General features: G+C 50.2%; 1 protein-coding gene across 1 annotated transcript in view; it reads left to right on the top strand.

The window, feature by feature from the left end:
- MTCL1 (microtubule crosslinking factor 1) overlaps positions 1-23,476 on the top strand; it is a 116,224-nt gene that overhangs the window by 59,271 nt on the left and 33,477 nt on the right. Inside the window, 3 exon segments of the mRNA XM_021096066.1 lie at positions 10,178-10,237; positions 14,574-15,842; positions 16,876-17,022. Of these exon segments, the coding sequence (XP_020951725.1) occupies positions 10,178-10,237; positions 14,574-15,842; positions 16,876-17,022 (1,476 nt within the window).

Here is a 23,476-nt window from a genome sequence, read left to right as displayed (position 1 = left end):
GGCCCAGGGCCTTCCAGGGGCCAGGCTGGGTGGGGAGGAGCAGGGCTACCTCACCCTCTGCTGCTCCTGCCCATCCTGAGCCCAGGGCTATGTTCTGCTGGAAGCACCTTGCTCCCCCACCCCCTGCTGCTCACAGCTGGCCGCCCTCAGCCGGCAGCTCCTGGGCTTTCAGGGCTGGGTCTCACTTTGTAGGAGCAAGTAGCATCCTGCCCATCCTCTGGCAGCTCAGCCACTGGTCCTGGCTGATGGAATCATCTGCGTTCCCGAAGGCACTGGAAGCCAAAGGAGAAGACAGAGATTTTGCTTTATGAGAATCATGAACCAGGACTCAGGCCCTGCCCTTAAATCGCTTGGAGGGTAGGGTGTGCCTTAGTGTGGGGGGGGATCCAAGTAGCTTTGGCTTGGAGGTGAGAACTTATCCAAGGTGTGCTGGCAGGTTTCAGACCTTTGGGTGGGCAATGCACGGAGCTGAGAGGTGGAGGGCTTCCAGGCACTTGGGAAGGTGTGGTCAGCTTGTCAGCCTCCGCCTGCCAAGGAGCCCCTAGGAGAGGGAGCTATCAGCCCAGGAGGGTGGTTAGGATCTCAGAGCCATTTGCTGTCCCCAGATGTCCATTAGGCCCGTCCTTATCCTCTGTCGGAAGATGTTTGATAATCCACAGCAGCACAGAGTGATCCCTGCCTGGAGGCTAATCCTCCTGTGTCATTTCCTGTTCATTTCTCTCTCTCTGGCTCCAGGGCCCTCCATCCATCAGCCTGTCCACTGTACTAGGTGGGGTTGTCGGCACTGTGAGTCAGTTCTGTTGTTGTCAAAATATAACATCTTTTCTGATTTGAAAAACTAATGTATGTATATGAATTGACTCAGAAATTTTTTAAGTCTATAAAGCAAAACATGAAGTCGCCCATAATTCCACCGCCTATTGATAAGACCTGTCAGCATTTTATTTGCTTCCAAACATTTCAAAGACAAAGAATATTTAATCTTATTGAGATTATATTACATTTATGTTTTTCATCCTGCATTTCAAACATTGGCATTTTGGGGAAAATTTCGCATGTCATTAAAAAATTTTTTTTTTTTTTTGTATTTTTGTCCTTTTAGGGCTGCACCTGTGGCATATGGAGGTTCCCAGGCTAGGGTCTACCGGCCTATGCCAGATCTGAGCCGTGTCTGCGACCTGCACCACAGCTCACGGCAACGCCAGATCCTTAACCCACTGACTGAGGCCATGGATTGACTGTCAACCTCATGGTTCCTAGTCAGATTCATTTCTGCTGCGCCATGACAGGAACTTCTAAAATTTTAGTAATCTTTTTTTTTTTTTTTTTGGTCTTTTTGCTTTTTTTAGGGCCATTCCCTTGGCATATAGATGTTCCCAGGCTAGGGGTCTAATCAGAGCTGTAGCCACCGGCCTATGTCAGAGCCACAGCAATGTGGGATCTGAGCCGTGTCTGTGACCTACACCACAGCTCACAGCAACGCCGGATCCTTAACCCACTGAACAAGGCCAGGGATTGAACCCGCAACCTCATGGTTCCTAGTCGGATTCGTTAACCACTGAGCACATGCACAACAGGAACTCCCAGTAATCATTTTTAATAGTGATAAAAGATTAATTATTTTCAGTGCAGTTGAAAATACGTACAGTTTTACTTCTGAACATGATGAAAAATTTCAAACATAAGCAAAGCTTAAAGAATTTTCTAGTGAGAACCTGTAGAGTTGCCTACAGTCTATGTAAACATTTCTATATATGTGTGTGTGTGTGTGTGTATATATATACATATAAATTTTTTTTTTGGTCTTTTTTAGGGCCGCGCCTGTGGCATATGGAGGTTCCCAGACTAGGGGTCGAATCGGAGCTATAGCTGCCAGCCTACGCCACAGCCACAGCAATGGCAGATCTGAGCCGCATCTTCAGCTTACACCACAGCTCATGGCAATGTTGGATCCTTAACCAGCTGAATGAGGCCGGGGATCAAACCTTCATCCTCATGGATGCTAGTCAGGTTTGTTAACCACTGAGCCACAACTGGAACTCCTTACTATATTTTATTTGTTTATCACACTTGGCTTGATCTATTCATCCATTAATTCATCTTAGTTTTTGAAACATTTGAAAATAAATTGTAGACACCAATTCACTTTTGCCTAAATATACATTGCTACCTACAGCTTAATTTTTGTTGACACTTTTTTGAGTTAATTTACATGTACTGAAATGCACAGATTTTACGTTTATATTACCTGAGTTTTGACAAATGTGTTCACAAATTTTAATAGTGTAACAGTGAAGTCTATTATTTAGTACAACACTCAAGGCACATTAGAAGGTTCAAAGGGTATGATGACAGATTATTATGAAATAGTGTCACGAGTAAATCAGAACTGTTCCGTATGCACTTTGTTTGAATGTAAGTATTTTCTCGTGTTACACGCACCTGAAAAAAAAAAAAGTGATGAACTTTCTCTGAAAAGGAGGCAATGTTTTAATATATCATTTGTATTTTTGTGTTTTGTTTTTCAGAGTACTTCTAACTCTTCTATATTATTTCTCTCTCTCTCTCTTTTTTTTTTTTTTTGGTCTTTTGTCTTTTTAGGGTTGCACCTGTGGCATATGGAGGTTCCCAGGCTAAGATGTTGCTGCCAGTCTACACCAGAGCCACAGGAATGCCAGATCCGAGCTGTGTCTGTGACCTACACTACAGCTCATGGCAATACCGATCCGTAACTTACTGATTGAGGCCAGGGATTGAACCCGCAACCTCATGGTTCCTAGTTGGATTTGTTTCCACTGCGCCAAGACAGGAACTCCAATATTATTTCATTTGAGTATGGAATCATTTGCTTCTCTTGAAGGATGAACAGATAAATTTCTTTCCAGTAGACCAGTGAGAGCCAGGAATAGGGGTTGGTTTTTGTTTTTGTTTTTTTGTCTTTTAGGGCTGTGTCCATGGCATATGGAGGCTCCCAGGCTAGGGGTCTAATCGGAGCTACAGCTGCCAGCCTACGTCACAGCCACGGCGATGCCAGATCCGAGCTGCCTCTGTGAGCTACTCCACAGCTCATGGCAACCCCAGATCCTTAACCCACTGAGCAAGGCCAGGAATCGAACCCACATCCTCATGGTTACTGGTTGGGTTCGTTACCACTGAGCCACAAGGGGAACTCCATTTTTTTATTTTTTTAATTAAAAAAATAATAATTTTTTTTGGCTGCATCTGCAGCATGCAGAAGTTCCCAGGCCAGGAATCAAACCTGTGCCGTAGCAGTGACAAAGCTGTATGTTTAACCCTCTGATCCACTAGGGAACTCCAGGAATGGATTATTTTTTTAAAGACCTGCTTTCTCTTTAGTTCTGACAGGCAAATGGCATACATTTCTATAGCTTTTCAACCTTCGGGTATGCCCAAGGGCATTATCGATCACCCACTAGGTCAGTAAAGGCTTCTGAAATGTGGACTCTAATTCAGTATTTCCTGTAGTGCTCCGTGTGTGAGTGGGGGCCTACATGTGCACACTGAGAATGAGGATGCCTGCGGTTTGAGGAATAGACACATTGTTTTTGGCGTATTCATCACTTTGCTCTTGCAGTGGTTAGGATTTTTCATTTTTCTCTTTGCACATTAATGAGACTTCACAGTCTTACTTAATCATCTTTATTTTGTAACAACTGTGCTCTGACGTGTTTTAACTAGCAAATTTCTGATTCCTAGGTCTCAAGACACGTGTCTCCAAGGTGTAAAATGAATCCACCAGCCCCTATTGCAAAGCACGTGTGGGCCCCAGTCCCCAAATTTGCACACGCAGCAACCTGCCATTTTTATCATCGTGTTCTTTTCCCGGAAGACAACAGCATCTGCCAGGCTCGGTGTGCTGGGGTCCCTGTCCGTCCCAGAAGGGCCTGGTGGCCCTGGACGATTTGCCATGTGGCCGGGCTTTTTCTCTGCCCCCAGCCCTGACTTTGACGGCTGTACCTTTCTTCTGCCAAAGTGTCTCAATATAACTTTCCTCCTCTCCTCCTCATTTTCTTTGTGGTATTTTGTCCTCTGATAATAGTTTTCTCGTCTTTTCCAAATAAGGGCTTTTGCTGTCTGCAGCCTCAGATCCTTCGGAAAGCATCAGAGCCCCCACAAACATTTTCACTGCTGTGAGCTACCTCGTGAGTGTGGCAGTGCACAACCATTCCTGCGACAGTTCTTTGTCCTCTTTGGCTAAAGAAAGGAAAGACTCTTTGGTTGAAAAAACAAAATAAAACAAAACCCAGCAACCTGGGGCTCAGAAACCTCGAGAAAAACAAAAAGAAAACCAGCCCCACTCGGGAGATGGGGCTGCCGGGGCTTGGCAGGCAGCTCTGGGTTGAGAGGCCTGTGACTGTGAGTGAGGGCTTGGCATCAGGGTCACGTTGGTGCCCCACCTCCAAGATTGGGGGACCCTGAAGCATGACCTGACCCTTTTCTTGTCTGTTACCCAGTGATTAGAATATATCATCTATGTCCTCTGTCTCAGGCTCCCTGGAGAAGTTAGGTTAGATGTGTCATGAAGGTTTAACACTGTGCCTGGACCAGGAAGTGTCCAACCAAAGGCAGGGTTTTTTTGTTTCTTTGTTCTTGTGGCCACACCTGTAGTATATGGAAGCTCTTGGGTTAGGGGTCAAATTGGAGCTGCGGCTGAGGCCTACGTCACAGCCACACCAAATCTGAGCTGCCTCTGCGTGCTGTGTCGCAGCTTGCGGCAACACAGCAACCTTAACTCACTGAATGAGGCCAGGGATCGCACCTCCATCCTCATGGACACTATGTAGGGTTCTTAACCGTCTGAGCCACAGTGGGAACTCCCAAATGGGCGTTAACGTCATCGTGGTCTTTCCAGGCTGGCCCAGGAAAAAGGAGCCCTTCCCTTTTTGGCCGTGGAGGGTTTTCCACCAAGTCCCAGGGGCCAAGTGCGTTGGACCCAGCAGTGTATTGGTGGTGCAGCTGACTTCAGAATGGAGGGAACCCGTCTCCCTGGGAGACCTTTAGGGGTAAGTGGAGGGGAGGCATCGTCCCGCCATAACCTGGTGCTTCTGGCTGAAGAAGCTGATCATTCCCATTCTTCACATCTGGTCACACTGAAAAGAGAACCACAGTGTGGGTCAGAGAAGCTCGACATCATCCTGCTAACCGGACAGAGACCTGGGCCCCTTCGTTGTCTCATTCTGATGGTATAACTGCGTGCTACCAGTCAGCCCCAAAGTCCAAATGACTTTCTAAATAATAGGAATCTGTAAGAATTCAGAAACTCTTTTGCCTACATCTGTACCCACTTTCCCTCAGGACTCACAGTGTGAGAGCATCCTAATTTTCATTTGCCTCCTTTTATTCCCAATCTAAATTTTAAGCCCAACGTCTGTCTCTGAACCTTTTTAGCAATTGAGAGCTTGATAGTTTCTCTGAAATTGCTTGGAGGACACTGGCTCATTTAAATTAAGAAACATCAAGAATTGATGTGAAAGTCCAAATAATTGCCTAACTTCAGATTGTATTGAATCATATTCATTCATTACTCAGCAAATGCGTCAGCCTTAGGTGGATTCAGTTGGGATTCAAGCTGAATTCTTTTCCTTTTCAATAGGACTTGAGAGTTGATGTGCTGGCAGTTGGCCAGATTTGAAAAGGAAGTGGGCTTGAGTCACAGGCCAGTCCCCCTTCTGGGTTCTTGACATTGACCCCTTTCCTTACTGTTTCTTGGAAGAGACTGTCCGCTGGCTCTGAGTCATCAGACGGGTGAACAGGCATGATGCTCGTAAAATATCCCTGTACGCAGGGTGGCTGGCAGGTACAGCCAGGGGAGGGGGGGGAGTATGCAGGGGCCCCGCCATGCTGAGGGAGTGTGTGCAGAGGACCTGTGGTGCTGTGGGGAACCCTCGGGGGCTCCCTGGTCTTCTTCACCAAGGGTATCTGGATCAGTTACCCTTCAAGGACCAGACCTAGAAAAACAACATCGCCTTGTGGGAGGAGACCCAGAAGTTGGCGTGGATAACTTCCGGTGAAGTGCGCTGTGATTCTGCATGGGGTGTCGGTGACAGCCTCTTGTCTCTGACCTCTTTACAGATTTTAGTTTCCTGTTTTTGTGTTAATTGCAAAGGAAATTGTATTCACTATAGATAATTTAGAAACTTGGAAAAGCCACAGATAAGAAAATTAGAATCACCCATAATTCCATCATCTGAACAGGATCACTATTAACTTTTTTTTTTTTTTTTGGCTTTTTAGGGCCGCAAGTGCGGCACATGGAAGTTTCCAGCGTAGGGGTCTAATCGGAGCTACAGTTGCCGGCCTACACCACAGCCACAGCAACGCCAGATCCTCAACCCACTGAGCAAGGCCAGGGATGGAACCCACAACCTCATGGTTCCTCGTTGGATTCATTTCTGCTGCGCTATGATGGGAACTCCCCACTATTAACATTTTAATGCACATTTCTCTAGTCCTGCTTTTCTCACATACACATGTAATACGTATGTATACTGGTAATTTTTTAGATATAAATTGAAATTACAAAATGCATGCTGTGGAGTTCCCGTCGTGGCGCAGTGGTTAACGAATCCGACTAGGAACCATGAGGTTGCGGGTTCGGTCCCTGGCCTTGCTCAGTGGGTTAACGATCCGGCGTTGCCGTGAGCTGTGGTGTGGGTTGCAGACGCGGCTCGGATCCCACGTTGCTGTGGCTCTGGCGTAGGCCGGTGGCTACAGCTCCGATTCAACCCCTAGGCTGGGAATCTCCATATGCCACAGGAGCGGACCTAGAGAAAGGCAAAAAAAAAAAAAGGGAAGAAATAGCAACAACAACAACAACAACAAAAAGACAAAAGACAAAAAAAAAAAAAAAAAAATGCATGCTGTTTGTCACCTTCACTTTCCTTTCCATTTCCTGAATCTTAACGTATTCTTCAGAAACATCATTTTAATAACCCTGTGCAGTATTCACTTACTGTTATAAAAGGTACTGTGATCAGCATTCTTGATTCATTCATAAATCTTCAAACATTGCTGTGTTTATCCATAGGGGACATTCCCAGGTGTGGGATTCCTGTGTGTACTTGTCTGAAGTTCAGTGGGACCCCTTACTGTTACTGATCAGTGCAGGGGGGGGTGCTGCCTCTGTGGCAGACACTTGCTAATGCTGTGTCAAACTTCTTTTAGTCCAAAAATCTCTAAGTGAGAACTGATACCTTGTTGTTTTAATTACTAGTTATCGTGTTCATGGCCATTTGTTTATTCTCTTAGTAAAATGATTTTCCTGTTACCTGCAAAATATTATAATTTTTTTGTCTGTCTTGTGTTCAAAAAACCTTTTTATCTCCCATTTTATACTTTGCTTTTTTAATACTATAAGTGGTTTATTTATTATTATTTTTAATGGTCATACCTGCAGCACATGAAAGTTCCCAAGCCAAGGGTTGAATCTGAACTGCAGCTGTTGCAATGCTGGATCCTTTAACCCACTGCTCTGGACCGGGGATTGAACCCTTGCCTCCACAGCAACTAAAGCCGGTGTAATCCAATTCTTAACCCACTGTGCTCCACAAGTGGTTTAGTTTGATAATATAAAGATTTAAAATCTTACCAATCCACTCTGTCTTTTCCTTGTTGGATGTTTCAGCTTTTGTTTTTTGTGTTTATAAAATTCATGCCCCAGAGATATTTAAAGTGCTAAAAGGAAAAAATATGCAACCTAGGAGTTCCCGTCGTGGCGCAGTGGTTAATGAATCTGACTAGGAACCATGAGGTTGCGGGTTCGATCCCTGTCCTTGCTCAGTGGGTTAAGGACCCGGCGTTACCGTGACCTGTGGTGTAGGTTGCAGACGCGGCTCGGATCCTGCGTTGCTGTGGCTCTGGCGTAGGATGGTGGCTACAGCTCCGATTCGACCCCTAGCCTGGGAACCTCCATATGCCGCGGGAGCGGCCCAAGAAATGGCAAAAAGACAAAAAAAAAAAAAAAATGCAACCTAGAATACTCTATCCAGCAAGAATATCATTTAAAATAGAAGGGGAAATAAAAATTTTTTCCAACAAACAAAAACTTAAAGAATACAGCAACACAAAACCCAGGTTAAAGGAAATATTGAAAGGGCTTCTCCAAACCAAAAAGAAAGGAAGGAAAGGGAAGAAAAAAGAAAAGAAAAAAAAAATTCATGCCCCAAGAACAAACAGAAATTCATCTCTTTCTTTCTAAAGTGTTTGGGTTTGTGTGTGTGTGTGATTTCTACTTTTAGACCTTTAATTTATCTGAAAAAAAAATTTTGGGGGGAGGCCATGGCGTGCAAACAGCTTAACATGGGATCTCAGTTCCCAGACTGAGGATTGAACCCTGGCCACAGTGATGAAAGCACTGAGTCCCAACCACTAGACACCAGGGAACTCCCTCTGAAATTGTTTTAATTTGTGGTGTGGATCTATTTTTTTTTTTTTTTTTTTTTTCTGATCCACAGACAAGGATGCTCTCAGTAAAACTTACTCACAAAACAGGCTGTGGGTTGGTTGGACCTGACTGTCATAATTTGCCAATCTCTGCCTTAGCTGAATTTTTGAATCATTTTGTCAAGTCATTCCATCCTCTTACTTCTGTTTACAAATACACAAAAAGCCTTGTTTGATATGTACATATACTCACACACACACTTTTTGTGTTTATTTGTATGTGTAATACACTATGTATATTACACTATATGGAAATAGAGAGGAATTTGGCTAAAATGACATCATGCTTATGAAGTGATTTGGGAGACATGACGTCTTTATGACATAGGGTCTTCCCGTCAGACAGCACCCAGCATGCATGTCCATCGCCAGAGTTTTATGTCTCCTATTGCTGGTTAATTTCAATCCTTTCAATGATTTTCATCGTCGTTGCCATCAGGCATGGGATCTGAGTCAGGGATCCCACAGCCCCCCGCCTGTCCTGTGATTCGCTAGGAGGATCGCAGGGCTCAGTTCTGTTCAGGGCTGGGCAAGGCGGAAAGCGCCCAGGGCAGGTCAGAGGCATCTGTGCCTGGCCCCCTCCCCGCAGAGGGGCCTCCCCCAGGAAGTGTCCCATGACTCTGCCTAGATTTCCAGAAACTTCTGTCTCTGTTTCTAGTTTACTCTGGCTTCTAGAGAGATGGCTTTTGGCAAGTGCAGAGACTGTTTTCTGTTCCTTGGAGAGTGTGTGCGGGGCTGGCGGCTGGCGGCTTGTGGAAGGCAGGCTCTGCACATGCCTTGCTCTCATGCAGGTGCTGGTGGCCACCCCGTTCCAGAGCTCAGTTGCTCAGGGTAAAGCCTGGGGCACAGTCTCTCTCCATCCCTTTTGCTTCCTGGTAACTCCTCTATGCAGGGAACCCTCAGACGTGTTCATCTCACTGGCTCACTCAAATCAAAGCCCTTCACTGCCGCATGAAGAATCCTGGAAAACCCAGGCTCTTGAGACAGCCTCACCTTCCCCTGTTGGAGGAGGCGGTGCTTCTCTTTGTAGTTTGATCTTGCTTTTTTTTTTTTTTTGCCAAGTCTGTGGCAGATGGAAGTTCCAGGACCAGGGATCGAACCTGCACCATAGCAGTGACCCAAGCCACTGCAGTGACAATCCAGGTCTGTAACCTGCTGAGCTAAAGGAAAGAGAATCACTTCTGCACCTGGGGTTTAGCAATAAGCTTCCACCCCTCGGCTGGCCAGGGAGCGCCCACACCCATGCTGACTGCGTAACTTCTGTTCCTCTCTCAATTTCCTTTCTCCCCAGGCCTCCAGCCTCCTTGAAGCTTGGGCAGCTAGAATTGTAATTGTTTCTGGGAGCTCCCTTGTGGTTCAGTGGGTTAAGGCTCAGTGGGTTCAGGAACCTGCTGCTTTGCAAGCTGCAGTGTAGGTTACAGATATGGCTTGGATGCCACGTTGCTGTGGCTGCAGTTCCAATTCAACCCCTAGTCTGGGAACTTCCGTATGCTCCAGGTACAGCCCTTTAAAAAAAAAAAAAAATCAGGATTTGAAGATCTCCCCTAGCTTATGCAGCTGCCTTTACATCTTGACTCAAGTTTCTTTCTTGAATCCAGTGACAAAAAGAGCCACTGTCCACTGTGTACATCCCCTCCTAGAGGGGATGTGCCATCTACTGCTGGCTCCCAGGTGTCACCCCTCTGTAACAGAATGTCACTTGGCTCTATTTCAGAGTTCCCTGAAGAGAAGAGGTAGCCGGGAAACATACAAAGAAAAGAAGGCCTTCACCCAGGTAAGCAGTGCTCCATTCTTATGTCACATTCCCGCAAGACGCAGTTTGGAATTTTCTCCAAAGGTATTAGCATCACCTTTAACATAGTCAAGGGAGCATGACCTGCCCAAACATCTGGACTCATTTGAAGCCTTGTGGAGTGAAAATTGTCTTCCCAGACTAAGAGCTCTTTTCTGCATCCGTCTGCTGGTGACGTCTTTAAGAATTCAATGTACAGGAGTTCCAATCGTGGCACAGTGGTTAACGAATCCGACTAGTAACCATGAGGTTGCGGGTTCGATCCCTGCCCTTGCTCAGTGGGTTAAGGATCCGGCATTGCCGTGAGCTGTGGTGTTGGTCACAGATGCGGCTCGGATCCCGAGTTGCTGTGGCTGTGGTATAGGCTGGTGGCTACAGATCTGATTCGACCCCTAGCCAGGGAACCTCTATATGCCACAGGAGTGGCCCTAGGAAAGGCAAAAAGAAAAAAAAGATATCAACGAATGCAATGGCTTCCTAGGTGGCATAGTTTGTTGCTGCCCAGGGCTCTGCTGTGCTCACAACTGGTGACAGGCATTTTGGCCTTTGAGGTCATTCACGACAACAGCTGTTGTCATGTCCATAAAGCATGGTGTTGGGTTTTAAAAAATGCACAAGCTTGGGAGTTCCCTAGTGGCCTAGTGGTTAAGCATTTAGCATTGTCACTGTGGTGGCTCGGGTTCGATCCCTGGCCCAAGAACTTCTGCATGTCCTGGGCAAGGCCCCCCAAAAAAGGGCGCAAGCTGACCAGTATCTTAAACTGTCCTCACTGAAAGTGAGATGTTCTCTCCAATGACGGTAAGAGTGTAGCATGTGTCCTTCAGGCCTTCCTTAGCTTTTCTGAACACTTGCTTTTCTGGATTCCTTTATTCTGTTTTTTTGTTTGTTTGTTTTGTTTTTTATTTTTTAATTAATTAATTTATTTATTTTTTCGCTTTTTAGGGCCACATCCACGGCATATGAAAGTTCCCAGGCCAGGGATCCAGTTGGAGCTATAGCTGCCGGCCTATGCCACAGCCACAGCAGCTCAGGATCTGAGCCGCACCTGTGACCTACACCTCGGCTCATGGCAACGCTGGATCTTTAACCCACTGAGCGAGGCCAGGGATCGAACCCGCATCCTCATGGTTCCTAGTGGGATTTGTTTCCGCTGCGCCACGATGGGAACTCCTGGATTCCTTTATTCTTAATATTTCAAATTGCTGCTAGTATGAGGTGTTGGAGAGACCAAGGCACCACTGGGGGGTCAGCACCCTGAGCTCTCAGCAAGCAGTAATCATAGGCAGCAAGTCCCATGCCTGACTCCCTTGGCTTTGTCCCTTCTCCAGAGTCCCTGCCCCCAGAGCATCGTTCAAGGGGGGTCCAGGCTACATGAGCAGCACGAGGGCTGACGGTTGACTGTTCTCTGTGCCCCCCACATCTCACTTTGGAATCCACTGATGGGACACCAGAATCTCCCCACTGCTGGGTGCTTCCACCCCCCTGGGCTTCGAGCCTGTTTCAGGTCCCGGGTCCTGAAGAGGGTCTCTCGTGTCTGCCCCGGGGCGGGGCGGAGAGCCCGAGGTGCGCTCGCCTGGGGGAATCAGGCTTGGAGGGTGGCCGCTGCCCCACAGGAGAGGGGAGAGACCCTGAGCAAGGAGTTTCTGTCCAGCAGAGCGGTGGATCGGAGCGCCTTGGGAACTGCAGGTCTGCAACCAAAACTCAAAGGAAACTGGCGCCCCGGCGCAAGGTAGGAGCACGAGCTGCCAGCGTGTGGGTGCTGGCTTACCGCAGGCTTGCAAGCCCAAGAATATATACCCGCCGCGATATATTTCTGTTGCTTGACAAGGCCTTTCCTCTGGTGGCGGTGGCAGTGGCCCTGTGTGTGTCCCCCTCCGTGGTGCGCTTGCCTTCTCTGCCTGCAGCGGAAAGTGTCACGGGGGAAGGTTACTGGACTTGCTTTTGTTCTGTGTTTCTGGAGCCATCTGACCATCTCCTGAAACCAGAACCTGACGTTGGCTTGGACCCCTCCCCCGGAGTCTTGGCAGAGTTCTAGAAAGTCTACGGTTACCACATAAGATGGCTTTCCAGCCCCCTCTGCCTCAGCCGAGGCTGTGATTCCTCATCTTATTAGGAGTCAGCTTCCCACCCCCAAAATGGGCTGAGCCAGCCCCGCTCCCCCAGAAGGCTGGCTCCAGCAACCTCTACCGAGTGATGAAGTCTGGGCCCTTGGTTAAACCCACATGCCCCCTTGGCTCAAGGATTGCCTTTCTTGCAAAAGTTGCCCTAGCGTTGGTGGCAGGACTTGGGGTGCATGGGTGTGGAGTGGAAGTGAAGCATGCTTTCATCAGTCACACAATAGAATTCCTGGTGTGGGGATAGTTTCTTTCTTGTTTTTTAAGTTTTATTGATGTACGATTTACAAGGTTGTGATGATTTCTGCTGTACAAGGAAGGGAGTCAGTTATGCATATGCAGGTAGTTTCTTTCTTTAAGGAGCAGGAAGGATTGGGGGATATTTGATCTGCCCCCAAGTAAGCTACGGATTGGACACTCCATAGGGCATCACGGCCTCCTGCCGCTGTAGCTGACTTGGGAGACGGGAGGATGGTCTGGTTTGTCACCAGACTCAGATCCGTGGGAGACGGCAGCGGGGGGTGCAGGGTTTCCAGAAGTCAAAGCAATTCGAGGGCTCCTGGGGAATTTCTTCCTGTAGAAGGTAGTGCAGATAAATACTTAAAGCTCAGGCTGTGGATGGAGGGGCAGGACCAGTTGGTCCTCTGCTGAGAGGTGCCGGTGAGAGCCTGTCCCTCAGAGGGTGCACAGGCAGCACCATGGCCACCATCAGTGTGGCTCTGACCTTAGGTTTTTCCTTGGATCTTCCCTGTCGCTCCATTTTTCCTTCCTTCCGTGGGTTCGTGGTGTGGGCAGGGGGTCTTTGGGTGGGGTGGACGGAGGGAAGTTGGGGGCATCCAGGAGGCCTCTGTGTCTTTCTGTTCTGTGGGGAGCACACGCCAGAAGCACATGGAAACCATGGTAGAGGATGAGCCATGATCTCTAGGGGTGAGCACCGCTGGCGCACCAGGGTGATCTGGCAGGGTCTCCCCGCGGCTGACCTGCTGGGGAGATCGGTTTGATGACTCCCTTCCCCTGGGCTGATGGGGCCTGACCACTACCCGCCTGGTGCTGAGTCTGTGTGATGGGGGAGCTTTTGCCAAAGTCTTTGTCCCCATGACAGCCTGTTAAGCTTGATAGCCAATCACAGAGCAAGGAATCGTGAAATTTCAACAGTGGTCACTGTCGCCAGCCACTGAAGGTGACTAGTAAGACACTGGTGCCAGCCCTAGTCCAGAGTTCATGTGGTGTCAGGGTGTCAAGACCAACCCTGGGACAGCTGAGTCCTCTTGACAGTTGGTCCAGAAAGTGCCTTCCTGACCTCAGCCAGGCAGTGTGAGCTTTTAGGAGCAGAGAACCTGCTCCAGTGGCCCTCAAGGGTCCTCCCCTGTCCGTGAGCACCGTGTCTCACATTTTAACTATTTAACACCTTGCCTGGGGTTTCTGAATTTAATTTCCTTGTGTGTTACAGCCATTAAAGGGAGTGCAGGTAACAAAGGCTCTGAAGGCACGTTTGCACGGGGAGAGGGTATGAGTCGCCCGGGTCTTAGGTTTGCAGTAACCAGTTCATAGTAACCAGTGGAGCCTGGTACTCACTCTGCAACTCGGCTTCCCAAGTACCCCATGCTGACCCTCTCCTGATCTGCCCTCATGTCATCACTGTGATATGCAGGGGGAAGGATGGCCACTGTGTGCAGCTTCTCAGCAAGTCCGCAGAAAGCCAGGCTCTGACTGGGGGTCACCTGGCCTCCCCATGCTGGTAATTCCTGTGTGATGCTGGCCCCTCTGATGAGGGAGGAAGTGAGTGGCCCAAGGAGACGTGGCCACAGAGGCCTGTCGACCTGCCCTGGCCTTGGAGAGGGGTCTGGGGCGTCTTACCAGTTGGGTTGGCCCCACAGAGTAAGGGGGTGTCGCCGGGTTGCTGATGGTGATGGGTTTCATTGCATTTATTCATCACCTGGGTGATGGTTTTCACGTGCACGCTTTTCCAAACTAATGGTTTGGTTTCCCTTGTTTCTGTGACAAAGCCACAGACGGCAGGCCTTTGTCCCCCAGTGAAGGCCACTGGCTGGGTCTTGGCCCCTCTCTGCGTGACTCCTTGCACTAATGGAGAGATCGGTGTTTTGTGTTTGCGTGTGTTGGGGACGAGGCGCAAGGAAACGTGTCGAAAACAGGAACATTTGGTATTTTCAAATAACCCTTCTCCCGGCACTCTCTCCTGGCAGGATGACAGTGCCGACCTGAAATGCCAGCTCCAGTTTGCCAAGGAGGAGGGCTCGCTGATGCTCAGGAAGATGGCTAGGCTGGGACGGGAGAAGGACGGGCTGGAGCAGGAGCTGCAGAGGTACAAGGCCCTCTACGGGGAGGTGGACAGCCCCCTCCCCACAGGGGAGGCCGGTGGGCCACCCAGCACCCGGGAGGCGGAGCTGAAGCTGCGGCTGAAGCTGGTGGAGGAGGAGGCCAACATCTTGGGCCGCAAGATCGTGGAGCTGGAGGTGGAGAACCGGGGCCTCAAAGCGGAGATGGAAGACCTGCGGGGCCAGCACGAGCGTGAGGCTGTGGGCCGGGACCCCCTCCCCGGCCTTCCTACCTCCCCCTTCGGTGACTCCCTGGAGTCTTGCACTGAGCTGCGCAGACACCTGCAGTTCGTGGAGGAGGAGGCGGAACTGCTGCGGAGGTCCATCTCCGAGATCGAGGACCACAACCGGCAGCTGACGCACGAGCTGAGCAAGTTCAAGTTCGACCCGCGGCCAGAGCCTGGCTGGCTGGCTGAGGGCGCCAGGGGGTTGCCCCTGCAGGACGAGCTGCAGGCGGCGCGGCTGCAGATCAGTGAGCTGAGCGGGAAGGTGCTGACGCTGCAGCATGAGAACCGTGTGCTGCTGTCCGCCCAGCGCTGCGCCCCAAGCCCCCGTGACAGCGATGCTGACAGCGATGCGGGCAAGAAGGAGAGCGATGGGGAGGATGGCCGGCCACCTCAGCCCCGGCGGGAGGGCCCCATTGGCGGTGAGAGCGACTCGGAAGAGACCTTTGAGAAAACATCGGGCTTCAGCAGTGGGAAGCCATCGGAGGCCAGTGAGTGCCCGGCAGAGCTGCTGAGGGCCCGAGAGGACTCAGAACGCCTGGCGAGCATCAGGCATGAGGCCGAGCGGCTGGAGCGGACGGTGGAGCGCATCATCGCTGACACCGATGGCTTCGAGGACACGGTGCTGCAGGGCAGCGAGACCTCGCCCGGGGCCGGGGAGAGGGGAGCGGGGGCGGACAAGGCGCCCCAGCTGCTGGGGACCCTGAACACGAGGATGAAGGCTTTCAGGACAGAGCTCCAGGCCTTCCTGGAGCAGGTGGAACGGCTGGGGGATGGCCTGAGGGAGCGGCTGGAGGGCCTGTCCCCGCTGCCCCACCTCACCGAGTCGTCCAGCTTCCTGTCCACTGTGACCTCCGTATCCCGGGACTCCCCAGTCGGGAACCTGGGGAAGGAGCTGGGCCCGGACCTGCAGGTAAGGGGGCTTCAGGCTCGGCCTCCCTGCTCCCTCCTGCTCCTCCTCCTCCTGGCTGGCCTTGCTCTCCAGCTCATCCTGCTCACGGCTGCTTGGTTATGATTGCAAACCTGCATTGTACTCAAGCCTCAAGTTTCAACCAAAACCTTTCTCTTGGTTGGGTTTCTCCTTTGGTTTGGTTTGGTTTGGTTTGGTTTGGTTAGTTCTCTTTTGTTTCCTTGTTTCTCTCCCCCTCCCCTCTTACTTTTAACTGCGCCGATGCTTTTGGCTCAGAGGGCCTCCCTCTTGACACAAGGCTAATCCCGCTGGAAGCGCTAGGGCTCGGCACAGCCCATCCCTGCTCCTTTTCTGGGCATCCCAATCGACCAGCCATCCTGATGAAGAAGCAAAGAGGAGTTTAAAACAGTTCAAACAACAATTAGCAGACTTGCCAGGAGCGCGTCCCTCCCTGGGTTTGCCGGCCCGGGACGGTTCAGCCCTGATGGCCTAGGCTGCCCACCGCTCCCTCTGCGATGCAGCCCGGCTGGCGAGGAGGGCAGCGGAGAGAAGGATGGTTTGGATGGCATCTCCGGAGCCCAGGGCGCGAGTGGAGTAGCCCCGGGACTGCGCTCCCCTGCGCTGCCCTTGGCCGTGACCCAGCTGCCACCCTGGACTGTGGTTTCTGCTGCCTGACCACTGCGAGGAAGCAGCAGCCTTGTTTCTGTATCCTTCGTGGGTGGCGCTTACGGGCCAGCCCTATCCCGCATCCCCAGTGCATGCACCCCATCACCAGCGTGTCGCATTCTTCCCCCTCTTTCTCTTTTTGCTTTTCAGATCTTTCAGCCCGCAGTTTTGCTCATCTTCATCTTGGCTCTGTTCTCTTCTCTCTCTCATGCCACTGTGTTTCCGTTGGTTTCTCTGGTCATGCTTTTCTTCGTCCCGTAGTTTTCCAGCCGTCTACCCACCCCCCCCACCCTCTTGTCCTTTGTGTTTTGTTTAAAATTTTAAAAGACAAAACAAAAGACAAAACAAATCCCTCCCATGCACCTAACAGTCCAAACTGAGAGATCAGATGGAGTGGCAGGAACGAGGGGAGGAGCGAGGGCACCCGCATCTCCGAGCCGCACGGGAACTGCACCGCCGAGCCGACGGGGACGCTGGGAGCTGCCGGCCTGGAGCCCAGAGCTGCTTCAACCTGGAGGTCAGCAGGGGCCAGTCCCACTGCCACGCCCTCCCACCCTTCCTTGGTTGTGGGTCTGACTGTGATGCTTCCTCCCTGAGAACAGGGAGGAGGGTGGTAGTGGGGTGATGTGGAACCAGGAATCAGAATCCATTGCCTGCAGTTGGACTGGAGGGTCCACCCAGGGTGAGGGCAGGGGGACTGGAAATGGTGCAAAGCACATGAGATCGATGCGTGAGCGCTCTGTGGCTTCTTGTCAGACACTAAGGAGCAGGACTGAAAGCCACGTATATCCCCCTGTGTCATGAGCCGGCCCTATATTTTGTCTTGATGGTCCTCCAGCTGTCAGGCAGATTCCGGTTGCTGCCCTGACCCGGGGCTCTTCAGGCGACTCTGTTTCCATAGCAACCCATGTCCACAAAGCCTGCGGCCACCACAGATCCTCCATTGTATGAAATAGTTGTCCCATCAGGGAAGGCTCTTTCATGCAAGTAATTCCACCCAGGACTGGACAGGTGGCTGAGGATGAGTCCCTGCCTCTCTCCGGTCCTGCCAGTCAGGCAGGTTCCTCCAGGGTTGGAGCAGCCTGTTCTGCACTGGGGAAGGTTGGGTCCTCGTTCATCAACTCCTGAGGGGGTGTTATCTTCAGCTCTGAGGCGTCACAGCAGATCCCAGAAGTCAGGGGAGAGGAAGCACGGGGAGGCTCTCACACCTGAAAGTCGACGAAAGCTCACTTGGCAAAAAGTCAGGCGTTTGACCACAAAACGTGGTGCACAGAGGGCCTTGGGCTCAGCTTGCAGCCAGCACCCTGATGAGGCCATGGGTCCCCAGTCAGGACACGCACCCTGGTGTGGGCCTCGGAGCCCGGACTCCAGCCAGCTGAGCCCATTTCTAGCTCTGTTTCTCAGGCAAGTCTCTGAGCCTCTGCTTTCTCGGCTGTAAAATGGGAGTCAAAGTACTGCCCTGCTGGCCTCACTTGGTTGTATGCAGTTGATTTTCTAGTGAGTTGTTGACTGAGAAAGTACCTAAAACAGCTAAGTGCTGTGTAAACATAAAGTACAACTGAAATAAGGAGCGGGAAATAGGTCCTGCCAGCAGAGACGCCAGGCCGCAAGGGGTATCACAGCCCCTGTCGTTAGGCTCTTATAGGGGTCTGGGTCTCAGGGGAGACCCACAGATTTCTCAAGGTCCGTATATGAAACGGAACGTCTGTGTTTGCCTTACAGATGTGCATGTTTAGGGAAAGGGGAAAGAAGATAAGCACTTATTTGGGAAGATTTGGGTGTTTGGCCGGGTTTAACTGAGGTCAGGTGTTGACCAGTATTAGTAATACTGGCGGCAGCAGTGATGATAACAACAAGGTGAAAAATTATACTACTTTCTTACACTGAAGCGTGTTAGCAGGTGACGGATCTGTGCGGTGGCTCACACTGAGCCTGGGAGGGGATGGTATCTCCATGCCCCGCCTGGCAGAGCTGTCACAGCCCCCGGGCTCTCACTAACCCATGCATGCAACCACACACCAGTTAGTCGCTCAAAGACAGCAGCCAGACTTAAGAAGGACCCGTGTTCCTGTTGCCTGCTCATCTCCGTAGATGCTCTCCGGTGGCACCGGCCCCCTCCCTGCCTTTGTTCCCCGTGGCTCCCGGCAGATCTGCCCAGAGAGTCCCACTTGTTAAGAGAGCAGGGTGTGGCATATGTGGTTTGGAATGTGTAGGGTGCCTTAAAAATAGTTCTGAATGAGGAGCAGCCGAGCCTGGGCACCGGTCAGATTTCACACGTAAGTGATGCCGAGCCTGTGCCCGGAGGATGGGTCAGAAATCTCAGCGTTCTTCCCTTGAGCTCCTCCTCTCATCCTTCAGTCAGCGAGCACAGGAAGCTGGTGCAGTCCCTGCCGCCTCAGCTGTGACATACCAGCCTCGATCAAATGATGTGGGCTCGATGCCAAGTATGTGTGCACAGGTGTTGACCCGATAAACCGCTTTTGAAAGAAGTGGTGGCCAAGCTGGCCAGGCAAAATGAACTCACGGGACGTGAGGTCACGGGGATGGCAGTAGGATGGAGTCGTAGCAAGTAAGCAGTGTGGCTGCTCTCTAGGCAGGGGCTGCAGTGAAAAGCCTTGTTTATTTTTGTTTATTTTTTTATTTTTTGGTTATGTGGAGATAGTGATGTTGTCTTAAAGTGTGGAATGTAATTTATAAGCCACCTTCACTGCAGAGGTCCAAGAAATTAGCAGAGTAAATGGACGTGGGACACGCCCCTCCGGGGAAGGGTGGGCTGTGGGTCCCCAGCAAAAACACAGGGAAGGTGGTTGTGTTGACAGGATGAACAGGTGTCCACAGCCTGGGAGCCACGGAGGGGGTGTGTTTACATAAACCGCCTTCATGGACAGGATGCGATGAGTGTGTTTGATGCATCATTGAAACTTAGGCGAGTGGGCCAAGGATGCTTTACTGTCTGATCTTTTGGGAACTTGGTGATGAAGGGAAGTATTTGTTTTCCAGAGGAAGTCTGTGTGCTGTGTGACAACTTTCTGCAGATGTGTGTGAGTGGATGCACTTGTGTGGCAGTGGACTGACTCTGGATAGAAACTTCTGCTGAAGCCTCTCTGTGTTTTTGTGACACTGGAGGGAGTACAGCATCCTAACTAGGAGCCACTAGTTGTCCATATAAGTTTTAGTGTTCCGTTAGCGAAAATGGACAGGAAAAGAATAAACTTCTTGTAGATCAAGAGGATCCAGAAGGTTCTGTTATTGACTAGCCCCCACAGATGACATGGGAGCCACTATAGAGCAATCAAACGCCACCAATGGGTATCCTCATAGGATTTCAGGGTCCTTTTCTCTGGCCCTTCACTAATGAGATTCAAATAGAGGGATTGTTTTTTTGATTGAAGTATAGTTGATTTACAGTATTGTGTGTTTCGGGTGTATAGCACACCAATTCAGTAATGCATATATATATGTATGTGACATACATATAAATATATATGTACTACTGAAACATACAACACTGTAAATATGCACATACATATAAGTATATATGTATATGCTTTTTCAGATTCTTTCCCGTTATAGGTTATTACAAAATGTTGAGTATAGTTCCTGTGCTATATAATAGGTCCTTGTTGGTTATCTATTTTATTTTATTTTTTATTTTATTGTAACTTAATTTTGCTTTATTGTTTTTTAGGGCCTCACCTGCAGCGTATGGAGGTTCCCAGGCTAGGGGTTGAGTTGGAGCTGTAGCCACTGGCCTGTGCCACAGCCACAGCAATGTCAGATCCGAGCCGTGTCTGCAACCTACACCACAGCTCATGGCAACACCGGGTCCTTAACCCACTGAGTGAGGCCAGGAATCAAACCTGTGTCCTCATGGATCCTAGTCAGATTCATTTCTGTCAGCCATGTTGGGAACTCCCTCTGTTTTATATATAGTAGGTGTATCTGTTATTCAGAGAAACACATTTTTAATCAATGCAAAAGTAAGGAAGCTCTTACATTTGTTAAAGTAAAAATTGTTTAGGAGTTCCTGTTGTGGCTCAGTGGTTTAAGAATCTGGTTAGTATCCATGAGGATTTGGGTTTGATCCCTGGCCCTGCTAAGTGGGTTAACGATCCAGCATTGCCATGAGCCGTGATGCAGTTCGAAGACGTAGCTTGGATCTGATGTGGCTGTGGTGTAGGCCAGCAGCTGCAGCTCTGATTCGACCCCTAGCCTGGGAACTTCCCTATGCCACACCTGCAACCCTGGAAAAAACAACAAAAAAGACCTTTAAGAAATGAGTCATTGGGAGTTCTCGTCGTGGTGCAGTGGTTAACGAATCCGACTAGGAACCATGAGGTTGCGGGTTCGGTCCCTGGCCTTGCTCAGTGGGTTAACGATCCGGCGTTGCCGTGAGCTGTGGTGTAGGTTGCAGATGTGGATCGGATCCCGCGTTGCTGTGGCTCTGGCGTAGGCCAGTGGCTACAGCTCCGATTGGACCCCTAGCCTGGGAACCTCCATATGCCGAGGGAGCGGCCCAAGAAATGGCAAAAAGACACACACACACAAAAGAAATGAGTCATTGGAGTAAAGTTGATGTGTGGCTGAGTGCCCTTCTTCAAGGAGAACCCCAGGCTCTGCCTCGCGGATACTAAAGGCTGCGGCCGTCTTCTGCAGAACCAGCAGAGTGAGGAGAGTTCATGTTCTCATTGGTTCTTGAGAATAGGATGAGCTGAAATCGCTAGCTTTCAAAACTTTTATCCTGAAGTGGAGGCTCCCTGGCGTCTCTGATTTTCCATCTCTATCCCATGTCCCTCTCAGTCTCCCCTCCCCCCATGCTAAGGCTAGTGCTCTTTTCTCGTATTTTCTGTGTTTCCTGCCCTTGGGATATGATTCTCACTCATGACACTCCAGGTAACATCAGATGTCATCAGAGGAAAACGGGTGTTCTCAGTGAGAACTAACAAATGAAGGTAATCAGAATGAACTGGTGAAATGATAGCTGTTCTTATTGCAGCAACCCATTCAAATGCCCAGCTTTATAAGTCATGTAACTTCAGGGAGCACAAACCATTGGGTAGCAGTCACGTTTCAATTTTAATGATGCCTGAGTTTTGGTGGTGGTGGTTTGGCTGCGCCTGTGGTACATGAAAGTTCCCGGGCCAGGGATTGGACCTGAGAAACAGGAGCAGCCTATGCCACAGCAGTGACAATGCTGGATCGTGAACGCCCAGGCCACCAGGGAAGTCCGATGCCCAAGATTTTTAATCTGACAGTGTTGCCATCTCTAAAAACTATTTCAGAGACAGCTCAGCCTCCTCTGTCATTGTCATTTGGACATAAAAGGCCTACAAGATGAATTTCAGCAATAAAATTTTTAAGATTCCTTAAAGTATTTGAACCTAAACTGTAATTAGCAGATCGTGGCAGGGGCTCCGAGGCACCATGCGCAGGGGAGAGACTCCAAACCAGGTGTCTGTTAACTGAAGGAGCTCAGGCTGGTTACCCTGAGCATCCCGTCCTGGCTGGGACTGTGCAGGCGGGAGAGGGGAGGCCCCCCAGTGGGGCAGGAGAAACTCTAATAAGAAAGCATAGGGACTTTTGGAATTCCCATCATGGCTCAGTGGTTAATGAATACGACTAGGAACCATAGGGTTGCAGGTTCTATCCCTGGCCTTGCTCAGTGGGTTAAGGACCCAGCGTTGCCATAAGCTGCGGTGTAGGTTACAGATGTGCCTCAGATCCCAAGTTGCTGTGGCTCTGGTGTAGGCCAGTGGCTACGGCTCTGATTAGACCCTTAGCCTGTGAACCTCCATATGCTGCAGGAGTGGCCCTAGAAAAGGCAAAAAGACCAAAAAAAGAAAAAAAAAAGAAAGCATAGGGACTTTAGCAACTGAGGGAGACATATTTGGACTTGCACCGTGAATCTAAGAGGCTGACTGTGTGCGGTGGTGATCCTTGACCGTCATGATTGCCAGCTCGGGCCACCCCTGGCGTTCGAAAAGCCGTCTGGGGAGTTCCCACCATGGCTCAGAGGAAACGAACCTGACTAGTATCCACAAGGATGCAGATTCGATCCCTGGCCTCGTTCAGTGGGTTAAGGATCAGCGTTGCCATGAGCTGTGGTGTAGGTCACAGATGCGGCTTGGATCTGGCGTTCCTTGGCTGTGGTGTAGGCCGGCAGCTATAGCTCCAATTAGGCCCCTAGCCTGGGAATTTCCATATACTGCAGGTGAGGCCCTAAAAAGACAAAAAAAGAAAAAAGAAAAAAACCGTCTGGAGGCTGCTACTGGGGCTCCCTCCTGGTTTGTGGTTACTCTGGTGGCCAGAGCTCAGGTGATGGGTACCACTCATCCCTGTCTGCTGGGTAAGAGGTGGGGTGGGGGTCTGGGGCAGCTGCCACCACAGCTCCATGTGTGTCACTGCCTCGTGCATGTGTCTGTCTTCAGCTCAGGCAAAGTTCTCTTGTCCCACCCATCCGCTCAGGGGCTCCCCCGTTTTACCTGAACAGAGTGTACAGGTAAAGCTGTGGGTCCACTTGCACAGGTGACCAGACCACATCAAGCGGAGACAGATTTACAAAGATGATCCAGAAGGAAAACATGGACTGTATTTCAGCACAGCCTTCTCTGTCTGCAGGGCAGAGAGACACAGAGGGAGAGAGGACAGGGGGTATTTTAAAAGGACACTGTCGGAGTTCCCTGGTGACTCAGTGGCTTAAGGATCCTGTGTTGTTGCTGCTGTGGCGTGGGTTTGATCCGTGGCCTGGGAATTAATGCATGCTGCAGGTGCAGTAGAAAAAAATAAAAGAACCCTCTTACGCACAGGCTGGGCAGCTGCAGGGTGTGTGGAAAGTCATCCAGTCGAGCTGCCCCTCCCCTCGGGTGTCTCAGAAACATAACTGTCCCCTTTCCTGCTCGAAAACCTGTGTTTCCATACTTAAATTGTGGCCTCAGGAAGGTCTTCCTAATAAATAATCTGAATTTTCCTGC

Source organism: Sus scrofa, chromosome 6 (assembly GCF_000003025.6).
Source record: "Sus scrofa isolate TJ Tabasco breed Duroc chromosome 6, Sscrofa11.1, whole genome shotgun sequence".
In the NCBI taxonomy this organism is placed as follows: Eukaryota; Metazoa; Chordata; class Mammalia; order Artiodactyla; family Suidae; genus Sus; species Sus scrofa.
This window is presented reverse-complemented; position numbering and strand designations above follow the sequence as displayed.